We start from the raw sequence: 18,811 nt of genomic DNA on the forward strand, positions 1-18,811 counted from the left end.
CACATTCATTTCTGTGTTCATTTATGGTTTCATCTTTCAGCCTTTATGGAGCCAGGCCTGGGTACACAGATGAGTAACATATGGTCCCTGCCTTCAGGCAGCTCAAAGGTGGGGAAAAAAAGCAAACAGACCATTGGCACACAGTGACAATTGCTGGACTAGAAGTCTGCCCAGCAGGGTGGCAGGAGTTGTGAGGTGTGCGCAGGGCAGAGCAGGGCAGGCCTGGCTGGGAAGGTGAGTCCCGAAGGGCAAGCAGGAGCGAGCCAAGTGAGGAGGCAGGGAAGGGCGTGAGTGGCCCCGATGCCACAGAACACAGGGTGCTGGGGCCTGCCAGCACTGCGTAAGGCTGAGATGGGGACTGAGGAGAAATAAGCATGGAGAGAGGCAGGGCTTCAGGCTCTGCCCAAGAGCCAGGCTCCCCCTGCTAACAGGGGGGGAGTTACTACAAGATTTCCTCAAGGTAGAGACACAGTCAGATTTGAATTATACAAAGACCGAGTCGGGAGAGGTGAGGGCATGGGAGCCGGAGACAGGGGAACCTGTTAGGAGGCAATGCCAAGCAGGAAACATAAGCTAAGAGAGTAGACTAGAAGCCCCCCTCTGCCTCTCAGTCACCTCGGACCCCTCCTGCACACATCCATCCTTCTCTCCCTTTTCTGATGCCCATAATCTTTAGTCTGGTTCACAAGCTCTGGGACCGTAACTGGTCCTCAAATTGCTTCCGTTCCTCCCCCAGTAAAATGCAAATAGCCAACCTCCCAGGTGGGGTTGGGAAGGTGAGATGGTTGGTGGGACCGGTGGTCGGAGAGCCACTCTCAGTGCAGCCCCCTGTACCATCCTAGTGGACCAAGGGCCTGGGGAAGGGCAGCGGGCCTGGCGTCAGCCTGTTCTGGGGGCGAGAGGAAGAGAACAGCAGACCCCAAAGTGACTGGACTCAGGCGTGCAAGCTCCCAGGAAGGGCAGGGACACCCTCGTCACTGAGGCTGCAGAGTCAGAGGCTGGGGGTGTGGCGGGGGAGGGGCTTGAACAGCCAGGAACCCACACGCCCGCATCCTTTATTCCGTGTGGCATGGAATTTGGTTAGAGCTTTTAATTACCTTAATCGCCACTCAGTGCCTGTTTCTCCCCTTTTCCAAGAAGGGCTGGCCCTCTGGTGCCTGCACTTCACTGGCCCCCAGGAGGGTTCCAGAGGATGGTAGTAAATGTCAGCCCTGGGTCGTTGTTTTCCCTACTCCAGACTCACTGGGATTGATGGGGGTGGGCATCCTGCACAAGCAGGCCCAAGAGCTCAGGATCCAGAGCAGCCGACAGGTGGGGAGGAAGGGATCCATCCTTCTCAGGGACTAGGACCCTGGACTCTGTAGTTCTGGGCCTGATCCTGCCTCTGTTCTCAGCTGCGTGGCCTTGGATAAATCTATTCACTTTTCTACGAATTGCTTTTCTCCTCTCCACAATGAAGGAGTTGGACAAGAAATAGAACCCTTAAGGCCCTCACATTCTGTGACAGTGCTGAAGTATTCTCTAGGGTGCCTCCATTCATCATGCCTGCTCCCATTCATCATTCATCATTCCTGAGGCCCCTGCCTCCGGCGCCTCGCTTCTGTGCCCACGGTTGAGTTATGTGAGGCCTGTGGGTGTTCTGTATGTTCCACAGAATGCATTCTCCTTCCCCTTTCCGTTCCAGGCTCAGAGACCACTTTCTGTTCCCCTGTTTCCTACTTGGTGTGGTGGGTTGTCATGGTGAGGGGCTGCTCCTCCTGGCCCTGCTGGGGGGTCTGGGGCCAGAGTCACTGGGTGGTTTGCATTTGACTCCCAGGGGCTGTTAAGGAGAAGATTAAGGAATTATATATCCTGGCCGTAGCTCTAAAAGCCCGGGAAGTTGATTGCCAATTCCCAACGCTGCCCACCTCCCACGCCCCCCCGCCAGGACAAATGTCCTCCTTCCCAACACCACAGCTTTTCCTTGGAGCTGAGCTCAAAGCGATGACTTTCCCTGATTTTTTCCTGATTTCAAATACAGAGTAAGATTCCAATCCTGTGTGGTCATTTTAAGGCCCGCGTGTGTCATGTGCTGTCAGGGATCTTCCGAGGAATATCGCTGCTGGCCTTTATCCAGCCTTGGGGGTAGGGTGGGAAGTCAGAGGTCACGGGCAGCAAGGAAGCAAGAGTGGCTCATTCGGGGAGAGGCCGGCCCTATGGGGCAGACAGGAAAGGAGAGACGGGAGTTACCCCACGTGTACCTGTGTTTTTCCCAAGAGCAGGCCTCAGGCCTTCTCCACTACAGAACTGGCAATGTGGGGTTCAGCTGGCAGCCTGGGATGGGGGATGAGCCCTCTCCTGGGAGATGGAGGCTCTGTTCTAATCCTGGCTCTGCCACTTCCCAGCTCTGTGGCCTTGGGGAAGGAACCTGACATTTCCGGGTTTCCTTCTGTGAGACGGAGATACGACCCATGTGTGGTTGTGAGATCAAAGTGAGACCTTGCTCCCAAACCACACACTAAACTCTTAAATGGCCAGTTACAGAGAATAACTGAGGCGATCAACCAAAAGCACCCAGCATAGGATCTGGGATATGGCAGCTGCTCAACAAATGTTAATTCCCTCCCCTGTGACTCAAATTTCAAACACAGCTTATTCCCAACTCCCCTCAGTTCCCTCCTCCTCCCCCACCCATGACCTCATACTCGCCCCTTCTGTACTTCCGAGCTGCCCAGCCCAGAAATTGGAGTCATTCTCTCCTCCTGCCCCGTTTCCCCTGGGTTCCCAAATCCCATCTGCTCTGCCTCTAGCTCAGATTGGCCTTCTCAGCATCAGCGCTAACACCACCTCAACCCTGGTGGTCACAACCTCTCCTCTGGGTTAGGGCAAAGCCTTCCAGCAGAGCTCCCTGACTCCATTCCCTCCCTGGCTGCAATCCATCTTCCACGCGATCTGATTAAAGTACAAAGCAAGCATGTCACGCCTACCTCAACAGCCCCCTCACCTTTGGGATAATACACAAGCACACTAGCCTTGCATCCAAAGGTCCCGTGTCAGGCTTGTCCGTTTCCCATAACGGCTCTTATGCCTGAAGTCTTTGCACGCGCTGTTACTCCTGCCTAGCACATTTCCTTTCTCTACTTCTCATGATTAACCCTTATTTGTCCTTTAAGGCACAGCTCAAGTGTCACCTCCTTCAGAGAGACTTTTGCGACTTATTCCTTCCCCATAGCTTGGGTTAGGAGCTGCACCTCCAAGCTGTTATGGCATTTGGAGCTGAAAGTAACTGCTCGTCATAAAGCACTGAAATTGTCTCATTTGCTGTCTTTTCCTACTAGACTGTAAGCTCCATGAGTGAAAGTTCTGTTCTTATTCATTAGGTATTAAATACATATTTACCAGGAGCCTAACTTGGTAAGTCAAAAACAGAGTTAGGCACTCGAGATGCAAAGGTGAGGGGAAAGTGGGCACCAGCTGTGCAGTTATGGAAATTAGAGTCTGTGTTAACTGAAGAATCATGCTATGATGGAGAGAAACACTACACTATGAGAGCTCCTAGGAGGTTTCTGTGTTAGTTGGGGTTCTCTGAGAAGCAGAACCAAAAGGACGGATAGACGGATGATAAATAGATAAATGATAGAGATATAAGTGATTTTTTTAATTCTCTTTTTTAATTGAAGTATAGTTGATTTACAATATTGTGTTAGTTTTTGGTGTACAGCAAAGTGATTCAGTTATATATATAAAACACATATATGAAAGATCCTTTTCCATTATAGGTTATTACAAGATAATGAATATAGCTCCCTGTGCTATATAGTAGGACCTTGTTGTTTGTCTATTTTATATATAGTATGGGACTTCCCTGGTGGTCCAGTGGCTAAGACTTCACGCTCCCACTGCAGGGGGCCCAGGTTCGATCCCTTATCAGGGAACTGGCTCCCACATGCCGCAACTAAGAGTTCGCATGCCACAACTAAAGATCCCGCATGCTGCAACGAAGATCCCGCACCTGGCAACAAAGGTCTGCGTTCTGCAACTAAGACCCGGTGCAGCCAAATAGATAAATAAATAAAAATAAATATGTATATAGTAGTGTGTATCTGTTAATCCCAAGCTCCTAATTTATCCCCCTGCCCCTTGATATTTGGTCTTCATTCCTGTACCTGGCACGCAGCCTCTAAAACCCTTGGCGTTTCCTGTGATAAGAAAGATAAAGGTGTCTTTTGTTAATGAGACAAAGCCCCTAGGTAACCTATGGATGGGGCCTGGTTGCCTTCCAGTTCCACCTCGTGACCTCCAGGGAGGGGAGAAGGGAGGGAGGTTGAGTTCAATCAATGGCCAATGATTTAATCAATCATGACTATGTAATGAAGCCTCCATAAAACCCCAAAAGTACTGGGTTCTGAGAACTTCCAGCTTGGTGAACACACGGAGGTTTGGGGAGAGTGTCGTGCTCCATTCCTGGAGAGGGCATGGAGCTTCTATGCTTTCCTCATACTTTGCCCTGCACATCTCTTTAGGCTGTTCCTGAGGTATATCCTTTATGATAAACTGGCAATCTAGTAAGTAAAATGTTTGAGTTCTGTGAAGCACTCTAGCAAATTAATTGAACCTGAGGAAGGAGTCGTGGGAACGTCTGATCTATAGCTGGTTGATCAGAAGCACAGGTGACAATCTGGACTTGCAGTTGGTGCCTGAAGTGTGTATGTGTGTGTGTGTGTGTGTCACGGGGGGCAGTCTTGCGGGACTGAGCCCTTGACTTATGGGATCTGATGCTGTCTCTGAGTAGATAATGTCAGAATTAATTGCTTGGTGGTATGGAGAAAACCACACACATTGGAAGTGGTGTTAGAATTGTAGTATAGATATAGATATAGACATTTAAATATATATGTAGAAAGAGCTTTACTATCAGGAATTGGCTCATGGGATTATGGAGGCTGGCAAGTCCAAAACTGCAGTATGGGCTGGAAGGCTAGAGACCAAGGAGAGCCGATTGTGCAGTTCCAGTCTCAATGTTGGCAGGTGGAGAGCCAGTGTACGGGTGAAGTCTGAAGACAGACTCCTGGAGAATTCTCTCTGGTTTGGGGAGGCTGGTCTTTTTGTTCTATTCAGGCCTTCAGCTGATTATATGAGGCTCACCTACATAATGGAGGGCAATCTGCTTTACCTAGAGTTCACCAATTTAAATGTTAATCTCATCCAAAAACACCCTCCAAATTGACACATAAAATTACCATCACTGCACACTTGCTCTAATCTGGGAGGTCAGGAAAGCTTCCTTTGACAGAAGGGCAATAATCTAAAGGGTAGGACAGGGCACATAAATAAGGTGTGTGTGTGGGGCAGGAGAGTTTGAAGAGGAGGAGAGAGCATGTCAGGCAGAGAAGACAGCCTGTGTAAAGGTCCTGTGTCAAGAGGGAGCATGGTGTTTTGGGGGATCTGATAGAAGACCCATGTGGCCAGAAGGAAAAGACCAAGGGAGCCTGGCGTGAGCCTTGTCTGGATAGGTGGAGAAGGGATGACCTTGTGGGGCCTGGAGGTCATAATAAGAGTTTTGGTTCATACTGCAAGAGCATTGGGAGGCTATTGAAATGCTAATCAAGTAGATAATATGATCAGATTTGCATGGTGATAGATGTCCTCTGGCTGCAATGTAGAAAATTCAACATGGGCAAGCAAAGGTGGCCATGGGGAGACTGGGTTAGCACTTATCCTGTCGGAGTCACTGCTAGCTGAAGCAGGGTGGTGGCAGCGACGAGAAGCAGGTGGATCTGAGCAGTGTTTAGGAGGCAAATGTGCCAGGACCTGGTGATAGACTGGGGATGAGGGTGAGGTGGGGAGTGGCTAAAGCTGCCTGGGGTTAGGACTTGGTCTCCTGTCCTGTGTTCCCAGTGCCAGCCGTGGCGTCTGGCACAGAGCAAGTGTTCAGTTCAATAAATAATAGCTTGTGTTTCTCTTCTCTTTTGGTTTCTGCCACTGATGACCTCACAGATTATTGTGAGGAACGAATGTGTTAATGGCTGTGAAACCAATTCACAAATTGGCAAGGGTTGACCCATGTGTGGTGGTTATTTCCCATAGATGAGCAGGGGAGACTGGAGGCCTGTTTCCGCCGCTGTGTTGTGGAGACGTCTCCCAGGCCATACATGGTCTTCCTTAGGGTCTCAATACTTCCTCTCCTGGGTACACCTGGGTATTTTTAGGCCTCACTTAGAGCAGATTAGAGCTGCAAGGGCCAAACATTCATTCATCACCAAAGGAGAGTGTAGTGTGGGCCAGGCTCTGCATTGTCCTAAGAACACAGCTTCCATCTCCCACTGGGCCACTACATGTATTTGGTGGTGAGATCCTAAGATGCTGACCTCAAACTTTTCTTCTGGTTTGGAGAAGCTACCCGAATTCTACTGGATATAAGGAGAAGGTGGTAAAGGAAAACTGGGGTAGGGGTGGATAGGGTGGTAGGCCTGGTTGGACGTCCACTACTGATTTTCCCAGGATTTGGCTCTGCTAGAAGGTATGGGCCATTCAAGTTCTGTTGCTGACTCACTGCAACACCCCTCAAGACTGTGAACACAGGAAAGAAAGGAAAGCAAGGGAAGGGGAAAGACTCCCTCCTCTTCTCTGTGGCTTTCCCTGTTCATCCAATCAGCATGGACATCTCTGACATCACTGATGACGGTCCCACATGTCCTCAAGGATCAACACTCGGGGGTCTGTTATGCCAAAGGGTCCAGGTGACTCAAGCAGGACCAGATCTGGAGGTGCGAGGGACTTGCTGGGGATAAAGTGATGGAGAAAGGCCCATCCACAGCTACGAACTCTCAAGGATTGGGATGGAAGCATGTGTGACCTCCCCACTGAGTCCTTGGCATTTGGGTACTGGGGTGTTATGGAACCTGGAGGAGAGGACCAGGCCACAACTCTCCCAGGGAGATCCCATCTATCTCTTCTTCTGGCATAAAGGAATCTCCATTCCACCTCTATCTTCCTGTCATTTAAAGGAAAGGGGTCAAAGAGGTGGGCATGGGGCCAAATTTCAAGCTTAATCTCTACTGCCAAGTAAAACCATGCAGTGTAGATTTTCCAAGGCAGCCCCAAGTTCAATGATCCTTTTCCAGGTGCCTCTTTATGACTGTAACTCAGAAGAGGGGCCTAAAGAAATTGTATGTACCTGATTGGGACCAGAAACCAGGGTCATAGCACATAAGCACAGGGCCGCCATCAGGCCCAGAATCATCTGCTGGGACATTTATATGGAGAACTGGACACCCCAAATGTTATGGGGGATCAGGCCTCAGAAAATACTCCCTAGATTGGGGTGGGGGCAGAGAGGGAAGGCTCCTTTTGGGGTCCAGCTGCTGACTACCAGAGCAGTGTCCTATAGAGCCATACTGGAGCCTGGAGCCCAAAGGGAAAATTAATAATACTGATCCTGTCTCCAAAATTTGATATTTGGTTCACAATGGGTTGGGGGGCATTGATATAAGATTTTTAAAAATATTGCATTAAAATATTATTTATCTTGACTTCTGAGTTTTTTGTCAGTTCCTTAAATTTGGCAGTACCTAAGGTGATGTCTCACTCACCCTACCTAGTCCTGGAGAGTCCCAAAGCCAGAGAAATTTACAGCCAGTGTCCCTGAAAGGGAGTCACACAACTCTCCCTATTAAATGGAGATTCTCCAGAAAGACTGGAGGGTAATTGGCGGTGTCTGCAATAGCACTGCTTCTTCACCGGAAAGAGAATGAATCCACATTCAAAGCCAGGAAAGAGTGAAAACAGTATAAGCCCCACCCCATCTCTGTCACACAGACTCGAAGACCCAAACCGAGAAGCACGCTTTGAAAGTAGAGTTACTCTATCAAAAGCTATAAACAGAGTAATATTATTATCACTTCTCATTATTATACTCTATTTCCATTTTTTCTTTTTAGCAGATAGATCTGTTTTCCCAGCAGATTTTTTTAAACCTCTTGTATTGTATTTTTTAGTTACTAATTAAATTACTTTGGGTTCCTTGAACAGAGGCATCATTTCACAAATGTTCTGCTGGGATGATAGGGAAAAGTCTGCCTAGAACGAAAAAAGAAAAAAAAACTGTTCGTGATCCACAAAGGGAATAATCCACATTATCAACTGGAATTAATTGAGACTTGATTGGAACCATCTTAATCAAGTAAATTCTCTGAATCTAGGAACCTGGTATAAATCTCTTCCAGGCTGAGTGTTATTAATAATGTTGGGCACCCAGTCCTCCTGGTCCTGTGGCCACTGGCTTCTGCCTCCGATGAAGGTGGGAAGGTTTTGCATTATCATCATTTATGAATTGAATACTTTCCATGCAGAATGTGTTGAATATAAAAACTGCGTATGACCCTGAGTTATTCACAATCTTTTTTCAGACAGGCAAGGCAGCTGGTGATACAGGTGGGCCAGATTCATGTGCCCTTGGGTTAGTATTTCAAGTTGGTACATGCCACGTTAATCACGTTCTAGCTGGACCCTGAAGCTGCTGAGCTCGCTTCTTAGACCGTTCCAATATCCACACACCTCTCCCATCACCGACATGCCCTCCAGACTCCTCTCTGTTCTTGGGCTTTTTCCTCTGTGATGGGAGTCTGTGATCTTCAGTTGCCCATCCACCCTGACCCCTGAGGCCTCAGCCCTTCTCATCCAGCCGACCAGGGCTGCCAAGGCTGTGGAGTTGGACACTTTTGCTCCCTTCTTTAAGGAAATATCATATTGTTTGGGGCTAAATAGTACCCAGACCTAGGCTTAAGTGCTAATTCTTCCAACTCAATGATATTCACATCCCCTCCCTGCTTTAATGATGAGGATACCCCAATGAGAACCTCCTGCATCTATGGACCTTAGTGTAATCTCTCCTACTAATTAACTACACTTTTTGTCTTACACTTATTTTCTTTTAAATTCACAATAAATGGAGGAGTTAATTAATTACACCTGCACATTTTGAGGACACACTTTGAGATTCCAGGTTGCTATGAATTTTGGGGACACTATTCAACTCACTGTGCCCTCCCCCAGATATGACATCATCTACATATTTGATCTCAGCCTAACAGTCTATTGTTCCTTATGTACTTTATGTAGACAAATGGCTGACATAAATATTTTTAAAAAACTAAACATCAAGACTGATAGATTTTATCAAATTTTATCTCTGGTTAAAATTCATGGGCCATGAATCTGGCCAAATGTCTACAAGTCTGATTGAACACTGCTGAGAGGCAACCCATGGTATAAATCCAGGAAATACATGGTGTAAATCCAGGACAGTCTTCATCCACATTTTGAACTTAAGGATCAGTGTTGCACATTAGTTCATGGTTGCTTTTTATTTCACCTTTGCCTGTCCACATCTTTGAAATACATATTTTATACTGTAATGATAGCTATTTATTTATTTTAAAAATAAATTTATTTTATTTATTTATTTTTGGCTGTGTTGGGTCTTTGTTGTTGCGCACAGGCTTTCTCTAGTTGCAGCGAGTGGAGGCTACTCTTTGTTGTGGTGCGCAGGCTTCTCATTGCTGTGGCTTCTCTTGTTGCGGAGCACGGGCTCTAGGTGCGTGGGCTTCAGTAGTTATGGCACGCGGGCTCAGTAGTTGTGGCTCGCGGGCTCTAGAGTGCAGGCTCAGTAGTTGTGGTGCATGGGCTTAGTTGCTCCGTGGCATGTGGGATTCCCGGACCAGGGCTCGAACCCATGTCCCCTGCATTGGCAGGAGGATTCTCAACCACTGCGCCACCAGGGAAGCCCAAGATAGCTATTTATAAATCTGTTTTCCCCTTAAATGTATTGGTGAGCATTGGGGGTAAAGGAAGCTAAGATAAAGTGAAAGGTATTTACATTTGATAAGTAAAATTTTTTAACAGAAGGATATTTTTGTTGCTACATTTGATAACTTAAAAACACAAGGTTCATAAATATAAAATTAATATATACATACATTGCAGAAGACTTGGAAAAACATATCGACATGAAAAGAAAATGCTCTTGTAATTGTAATTCCAACAATCAGAATGAACCATTGTTAACATTTTGGAGTATACTTTTTCAGTCTTTCTTTCTAACTATATGCACACGTGAATATGATGTGTCTAGAAGAAGAGATATGTATTTATACACATACATTCACAGGATTGTAGCTGCTTCTGCCTTTAGGAGGATGATAGAGTTCATCTCAAGAAAGACTTATTTTAATTTAGAAGCAGTCCTAATGGTCTGTATAATGTGTGAATGGTGGACACGTCTCAACCCTGCTCCCAGGGGAGAGTAATAAATTACTCCACAGGAGAACAAGAGGAAAGTTTGAGCTGGCAGTTCAAGAGATTGGAGGGAGATGGGAGGAGGGCAACTGGGGAGGAGCACTGGAAGCATAGAAAAGGGTAGATTCTGGGAAGAAGCACAACCAGTGAGGAATTCCTTGTGGCAGAGAATGTCTGATATTAAACGTGAAGTGGTTTCCTGCCCTGTGCCGTAATTGTACTCCATGACTCAACCCTTCAGTAAAAGTATGCTATTAACAACACCCCGGGGTTTTGTTTGCTCTGGTTGAAATGAAGCATGGAGTAAAGTGGAGTGGCAAGGGAGCAAAGGAGCTGGGAACAGAGGCTAGGAGCAGACATCAGGGAGAACAAGAATATACTGTGCATGAAGAATTTTGTAGTCAGCTTTATTAGTTTAGCAAAAAACTTCAACAGCATGTCTGCATATCATTAAATACTCTTCCACATCACCATGGTACTCAACCTCATATTTATAGCACCTTTTCAAATACTAGAATTTTCATCGACACAGTTGAAAGAATGGCAAGACTCAAGACAACATTTAATAAGTCCGCAATAATTACGGTACAATCGGGAGTGCAGTAAAATAGATGTCTACAGTTTATCCCCCAAGAGTCTAGGGAGATACCCTGCTCCTAGGTTATATACATAACCCTGTAATAAACATCCTTGTACCTACAGCGTTGCCTACATCACTGATTATTACCTTTTATATCCCAGAAGCGGATTTTACAAGGGTCAGAGAAGTATTTCAGAACATTTGACGGGCATTATCAATTGTCTTCCCCGAAAGTGGTAGCAATGTTACTTTAAACAGCCAACTGTCTTTCCCCAAACTGGGTATTATCATTATTTCTTTTTTTTTTTTCTCACAGTTTATAGTTTAAAAAGAGCACAAAATCATTTTTATTTTAATTTTTGATCATTACTTGTGAGGTTAAACACTTTTCTGCCCATCTGCTTTTTTCTTTTATGAACCGTCTGTTTCTATCCTTTGCCTATTTTTCCTAATAGGGGGTTCATCTTTTTCTTATTGATTTTTGTAACCTCATAAAATAAGGATATTAATTCTTTGTTGGTTAATATATTGCAGGCATTTTGTCCTAATTTGTCACTTGCATTTACTTTTAGCTATGGTGTTTTGGGACCAAGAGATGCTTTAAATTTTCATGCAGTCAGATTTGTCTGTCTTTTCCTTTATGGATTCTACATTTGATGTTATAGTTTAAAAGAGGTTTCAAAACCCACGATTTTGAGTTTTTGTCTAGTCCTTTTATGATTTCATTTTTTAAAATGTTCAATTCTTTATTCCTTTTGGAATTTATTTTGATATAAGGAATGAGGTGGAGCTTTAGCTTAACTTTTCTCCTAAAGGCTAGCCAAATATCTCAGCACCCTTTATCAGATAATCCACCTTTCTCTATTGATTGTAAATGCCACCTCTACATTATAGTAGATTATATTAAATGCTCACGTGTATGTTGGTCTGTGCTTTGCTGCCAGAGACACCCCAATATCCCTTCTCCCCTTCATCTTTAGTAATAAAACTTTCTAATTTAGCTGGACACCTGATTCCCCTAAATCAAAACTATGTTTCCCAGCCTCCTTTGCTGATAGGCATGGTCACGTGGCTATGTTCTGGTCATTGATATATAAGGGGAATTTTGTTTGTAAATTTCAGGATATGTCCTGAATGAAAAGGGCCATGCTCTTCTTTAGATCTTTTCCTGCTTTCTGACAACTGTAATGTAAATGTGATGACAAGCACTCTGGCAGCCATTTTGGACCATAAGTAGAAGTTACTTGTTGAGCATTATTGTAAAATAGAAGAAGTCTTGGTGTCTGAAGAGGTCTTGATGATTTTCTGTCAGCTGTGGATTGCTTATCTTTAGACTTCTAATAAACGAGAGAAAAATAAACTTCTATTTTGTATAAATCATTGTTATGTTGTTTTTATTGGTCACTGCAGTTGAACCTAATTCTAACTGATGGGACTTTTCATTAGATTCCACTGGTATCTGCATATTCATGTAACAAGTCTATGAAATTAGATTTTAACACTGTAACATTTTAATATGTGACAACACATATACCTCTCAAAATGTTTTGTTAATTATTCTCGTTATTCTTCTTGATACATTTTATGGTAAATAAGTCAGTTTGCAAACAAAAAACTCATTTGGGATTTTGATTAAAATTGCATTAAATTTGTAAGTTAATATAAAATCACTGACATTTTCAAAATACTGCATTTTACCATCCAGGAATATGGTACGTCTCTCTCAAAGCTTTTATTATATTCCTCAATATAATTTTTCCTTATATCAGTTCATATACTTTAAAAAAAAATAAATTTATTTATTTATTTATTTTTGGCTGCATTGGGTCTTTGTTGCTGCACGCGGGCTTTCTTTTTAGTTGCAGCGAGTGGGGGCTACTCTTCATTGCGGTGCCAGGCCTCTCATTAAGGTGGCTTCTTTTGTTGCGGAGCATGGACCCTAGGTCTGCTGGCTTCAGTAGTTGTGGCACATGGGCTCAGTAGTTGTGGCTCGCAGGCTCAGTAGTTGTGGCGCAGGGGCTTAGTTGCTCCGCGCATGTGCGATCTTCCCGGACCAGGGCTCGAACCCATGTCCCCTGCACTGGCAGGCGGATTCTTAACCACTATGCCACCAGAGAAGCCCCATATGCTTTTTATATTTATTATTGAGCATCTTTATTTACTGTTTATATTGCAAGTGGAGTTTACCCCCATGAATTATTATTCTAAAATATAGCTGATTTTTGCAAATTTATATTGTGTAGAGAGTAGGAAAAAAACAGATTAAAAAAAGAAAAAGCAGCTCAGCTACTACTGCCTCCTTGGGGAATGTCATACCTCATCTCTGGGGTCCATGGTTGTATGTCTTAAACAAATGCCTCCATGGGCATTTATGGTTGAGAAAGTCACAGCCTGACATTTGGTTTGGGGAGACTCAAGGAGGCCTGAATGACATTATTATAAAGTGAGAAGAATTTTAAGTGTCTGTGGGGAGGCTGGGAGAGGGGTTGAGGGGTTAAGAACAGAAAGGTGAGAGGAGTGTGAGGAATGTCTAGAGAGGGATTGGGAGAAGGACTGGAGAGAAAGAGGTGGAGACACGAACGCAGCCAGGCACCTAAGGGGGAATAAGACCAGTGGGAACGTCCCCATGTTGAGGAATGGAAAATGCATTTTTAAGACAATGATGACATATTCAATATTGTCACCCACACTGTTCTTCAATAAATAAACCTCTTTATTTTCTCAGTTGCTTTGATAAAAAGTCTGCTGTATATAACAGGCTGGGATTAACAGTGTTTTGAATGAAGGAATAGGGGCAGTGTCCAGTGTAGGGCTAAGAGATGATGGAAGAATTAAATTGTTATGAGAGGCAAGTTAACAGCAAAGACTAAGAACCTGGTGAAGTCCAGGAGTTACAGCAAGAGGTAACCAGGAGAAATACAAAGTCCCCTGAGAATATTATTTAATTGGAAGTGAAATCGTGTAACTAAGAGATTGGGACTTGAACCCATGGGCTGGGACTCAAACCCATCTAAAACCCAGATTGGGACTTGAACCCATAGTCTTTTTTTTTTTTAATTTATTTTATTTTATTTATTTTATTTTTGGCTGTGTTGGGTCTTCGTTGCTGCGCAGGCTTTTCTCTGGTTGTGTTGAGTGGGGGCTACTCTTCGTTGCAGTGCGCGGGCTTCCCATTGCGGTGGCTTCTTTTGTTGTGGAGCATGGGCTCTAGGCACGTGGGCTTCAGTAGTTGTGGCATGAGGGCTCAGTAGTTGTGGCTCATGGGCTTAGTTGCTCCGCAGCATGTGGGATCTTCCCGGACCAGGGTTCAAACCCATGTCCCCTGCATTGGCAGGCAGATTCTTAACCACTGCACCACCAGGGAAGCCTGAACCCACGGTCTTTTAACTGAGATCACACACCTGGTCTCAGGACTTAATGAAGCTCAGGTTTTTGCTGTCTCATCACAGAAAGAATTCGGTGAGAGGCAAAGTGATAGGTAAGAAGTGTGTTTATTTAGACAGGAGCACACTCCACAGACAGTGTGGGCCATCTCAGAAGGCCAGAGCGGCCCCAGGGTACAGGGTTGTCAGTTTTTATAGGGGTGAGTAATTTCACAGGCTAATGAGTGGGAGGAGTATTCCAGCTATTTTGGGGTAGGGGCGGAGGTTTCCGGGAATTGGGTCACTGCAGACTTTTTGATCTTTGATGGTCGGCCTTGGAACTACCAAGGTGCCTGTGGGTATGTTACACTGAGTGCATACTGAGGCTCAAGCTCTAGTGGAAGTCGACTTGGACCATCTTGGACATATTTGGTTGTAATCAGGTTATGTTGTGTCCTTGGGCTATGTCATTCTTATAAAGATTGTGCCCTGCCCCCTTCCCTCCTGTTTCAGAGGGACCCTGGATTTTCTACATGGGATGGAGGACCCAACTGTTTTCTTTGAATTGTAGAGAAAGGTAATCCAAGAAGGCTGATGACTTCAAGATATTCTGGTTGCAGAAATCTAGGTCACAACTATACTTCATTATCTTACTTTGTGGTTGGTTTTCATTTATTTTTGGGTTGATATTAAGAGACTAAATATACAAGGGGGGGACTTCCCTAGTGGTGCAGTGGTTAAGAATCCGCCTGCCAATGTAGGGACCTTCCTGGTCTGGGAAGATCCCACATGCCATGGAGCAACTAAGCCTGTGCCCCACAACTCCTGAAGCCTGCACGCCTTAGAGCCTGTTTGCCACAACTAGTGAGCCCACGTGCTGCAATTACTGAAGCCCATGTACCTAGCTCCTGTGCTCCACAACAAGAGAAGCCACCGCAATGAGAAGCCTGCGCACCACAATGAGGAGTAGCCCCCTCTCGCCGCAACTAGAGAAAGCCCATGTGCAGGAACGAAGACCCGAAGCAGCCAAAAAAAAAAGGAAAGAAAAGAAAAAATATATACAAATGGAAAATGGTCAGACCATAGATGACCATAACACTCTGACACATAACCTTTGTAGCAACCAACCTGGAAAGTCAAACCAGACCCTCTGCAGCAGTCAGACCAGAAAAATCAGGACTTGGTCAATGGTGGCCATTTCCCCAAATTTTTGCTCCTGATTCTGTAACTGAGCAGGACCCTGTGGGGCTCCTTGGCACAAAAGCCTTTCTGTGTCCCTGTTTCTTTTTTGTAGGAAATAGGCTTCATTCAGCCTCCATGACCTTCTCTGAGTTTCAAAGGGCAGGTTCAAACAGTTGCTAATCAGGGAAGGGAGGGGGTGCAGAGACAAGGGAGGAGCAGCCAAGAAACAATCGTTCAGCCTTGGGGCAGGGTCCTGGTTCTGCCTCAAGGGAGATACATAACAATACCTTTGAGCTGTTTTGCAGATACTGAAACCCCCACCAGCTGGAAGAAGTTAACTGTCTGCTGCCCACTAGCACGTAGACCCCAGACCGGTTGGAACCAGAAGGTTGATGATGCTGACTCCCAATTACCTCACCACCAACTAACCAGAAGAATGTCCACAAGCTGATCATGCTCTCCTCTCTGAACCATTACTATAAAGCTCCTCACTACCCCCTCCAGGTCAGTTTTGAGGGCGTTAGCCCACTGTGACCCCCTTTGCCTGGCAAACAATAAAGCTATTCTTTTCTACTTCACCAAAACTCTGTCTCCAAGGTTCAGTTTGGTACCAGCGTACAGAGGCTGAATTTCGGCTACAATTCCAGCTCAGGACCAACCAGAGAAAGTCAAATACGCTCCCCAAATCAATCACATAGGATGAATCTAGTTAGCCTGGCTTCAATGTCCCCATGCCAACAACCTCCTATCTGATCATACTTGAAACCTCCCTTCTCCCATTTTTTTTCTTTTTTTTTCACTGTAAAGCTTTCCTGCTTGTATTTGAGCTCCACCAAACCCAAGTGAATGTGACTGACTCCCCTCTGAATACCAAGCTCTGAATAAATAGCCTCCAATTTGTTTTCATTTGGGTGGTCTTTATTTTCACAATATTCTTGGGTTTTACAGGTAGGCAACTATGTGAACTGCAACAAAGGCTTCTCTCTTTCTGATAGCTATACATTTATGTCTTTTTTCTGTCCTATTGCATAGAGTTGCAACAAAGTCATACAACAATGACAATAGCAACTATCGTTATCTTACTCCTTACTTTATTGGGAAAGTCTCTAAAGTTTTGCCTCTAAATAACAATATTGCCTAGTGCTTTGAAATGGATATTCCCTCTTCTATTAAATAAATATATTTTCATCTCCAGTCTATTTAGGTTTTTCTCTTTTAATATCAGAAAATGATATTTTTTACTGTATTGAGTTAATCTTTTTATTTTTCTCCTTATGGGTAATAACATATTAATAGATATTCTAATTTTAATCCTTGTAGTCTTATAAAAATAAACCTACTTGATCACAGTACATTATTCTTTTAACACACTGCTGCATTTAATTGGCTAATATTTTATTCAGGATTTTTGCATCTATATTCATAAGTCAAGTTAGTCTGTAATTTTCTCTTTTTGGTGCTATTTTAGTCAGATTTTTGACTTGAAATCTATTTCATCTACTATTAATATTGTAGGTATTTTTTGTTAGCATGAACAACTGGCTGTTGGTTTGAAATATATGTTTTTTATCATGTTAAAAGATTACACCTAGACCTACCACATTTGGAGGATGGATTCTTTGGCAATGATTTCCAATTTGTTCCATGTTTGTTAGTCTTTTCAGACCTTCTACATTCTCTTGAGTCAATTTTGATAATTTCTATTTTCCCATAAATTTACCATTTCATTAAGATTTTCAAATAAGTTGGCATGAAGTTTTATATAGATTTTTTAAAAAATTTAGTCTCTATATGTGTGGTTATAATATTTAGTTTTGATCTGTGGCTATAAAATATCATTTTTAATTGGGTGTAATTTTTTCTCTCTCTATGGGTACAAGACTTTGTTTGTTTTGGATATTTATTCAATGTACAGTTTAGGTTTCCCTTTGAGAAGGATTTGAGTTCAAGTAGTTTATTTGGTTTATTTGGTTGATGCAAGAAAACACTAGAGGGGAGCGGGGAGGTGACCCAGGGGAAGGAAGTCAGCCAATAAAGGATGAGTCGTTCAGCCAGCCACTGCTGTGGGGACGGGAACGTGATCCTGGGGAACTTGGGAGTAAAGGCATGCCTCAGAGAGCTCCCACCAGAGGCGTGGTGGCGTGGAGGTATTTACACACACAGCTCCTGACAGTTAGTGGTCGAGGGCTACTGTGTGTAGAAATGGGGTAGGTTGTGAGTGTCAGCGTGTTCATTCCCTGGCACTTAAGCCTGTCTTGGGCACAAGCAGAAAGGCCTCACACAGTCTTAGAAAAAGCTGTCATACAAAGGGATGCAGATACTGACACTGGAATTCCTTTGGAAGACACAAAAGTGATGATGCCCTGGGCGTTGGGACAGGCACAACAGCTTCTGCTATGTACACCCTCTGGGGCTTATTTATCAATTCTGTTCTTTCATAGGTTTCTAATTAATTTCATCTTTTGGTTTTATTAATTTATTTCTTCTGTTTTTTTATCTTATTTTATTTTATTTTTTATTTATTTATTTTTAGCTGCACCATGCAGCTTATGGGATCTTAGTTCCCCAACCAGGGATTGAACCTGTGCCCTCGGCAGTGAAAGCATGGAGTCCTAACCATTGGAGGGCCAGGGAATTCCCTATTTCTTCTGTTTTTTAAACTTTAATGTTCTTCTTTTCAACTTCTTGCATTATGTGCTTACTTCATATATTTTTACTTTCTTATTTGATAATATTAATAAAAGCATTTCAGATTGGTTATGAGGAATAATTGAGAAACTACATGTAAAAGTGCTTAGTGCAGTGTCTGTCACATAGTAAGTGCTCAACAAATGTTAATTACTATTTTTATTGGCTACTTTGAAGTAGCCTCTGATTACAGATTTGGCTGTCTCCTCTTGGTGTTAATATGTGGTATTGTCATTATCATTATTTTTGAAGCGTTCTTTAAATTGTGGTTTAGGTTTCCTCTTTGATCCATGGATTATTTTGAAGAGTTTTTTCATACCAAGTAGTCAGACATTTTTTTGGTTACAGATTTTTCCAATTTCTAGTTTTATTGTATGTGGTAAAAGATACAGCCATGTGTAATTTCTGGGTTTGGAATTTTGTTAGAGTTTTTTGTTGGTTTAATACACACCCATTTTTTTTTATATCTTTACTAGAGTATAATTGCTTTACAATGTTGTGTTAGTTTCTGCTGTACAACAAAGTGAATCAGCTATATGTATACATATATCCCCATATCCCTTCCCTCTTGAGCCTCCCTCCCACCCTCCCTATCCCACCCCTCTAGGTCGTCACAAAGCATAGAGCTGATCTCCCTGTGCTCTGCAGCAGCTTCCCACTAGCCATCCATTTTACATTTGATAGTGTATATATATCAATGCTACTCTCTCACTTCGTCCCGGCT

At 43.9% G+C, this 18,811-nt stretch overlaps 1 protein-coding gene across 3 annotated transcripts in view; it reads left to right on the forward strand.

Annotated features, from left to right (window-relative positions):
• The first annotated feature begins 302 nt into the window (after positions 1–302).
• LOC309637395 (uncharacterized protein) overlaps positions 303–18,811 on the forward strand; it is a 48,458-nt gene continuing 29,949 nt past the window's right edge. For all 3 annotated transcript variants that reach the window (XR_014250516.1, XM_082411933.1, XM_082411932.1), the window contains exon 1: positions 303–15,903. Coding sequence is in view for 2 of the 3 variants with exons in the window: in XM_082411933.1 (XP_082268059.1) it covers positions 15,853–15,903 (51 nt within the window). In the remaining variant the exon portion in view is untranslated. The remainder of the gene's footprint in view (positions 15,904–18,811) is intronic.

The sequence above is a fragment of the Balaenoptera physalus genome (genome assembly GCF_965194825.1).
Source record: "Balaenoptera physalus genome assembly, chromosome: 1".
Taxonomy (NCBI): Eukaryota; Metazoa; Chordata; class Mammalia; order Artiodactyla; family Balaenopteridae; genus Balaenoptera; species Balaenoptera physalus.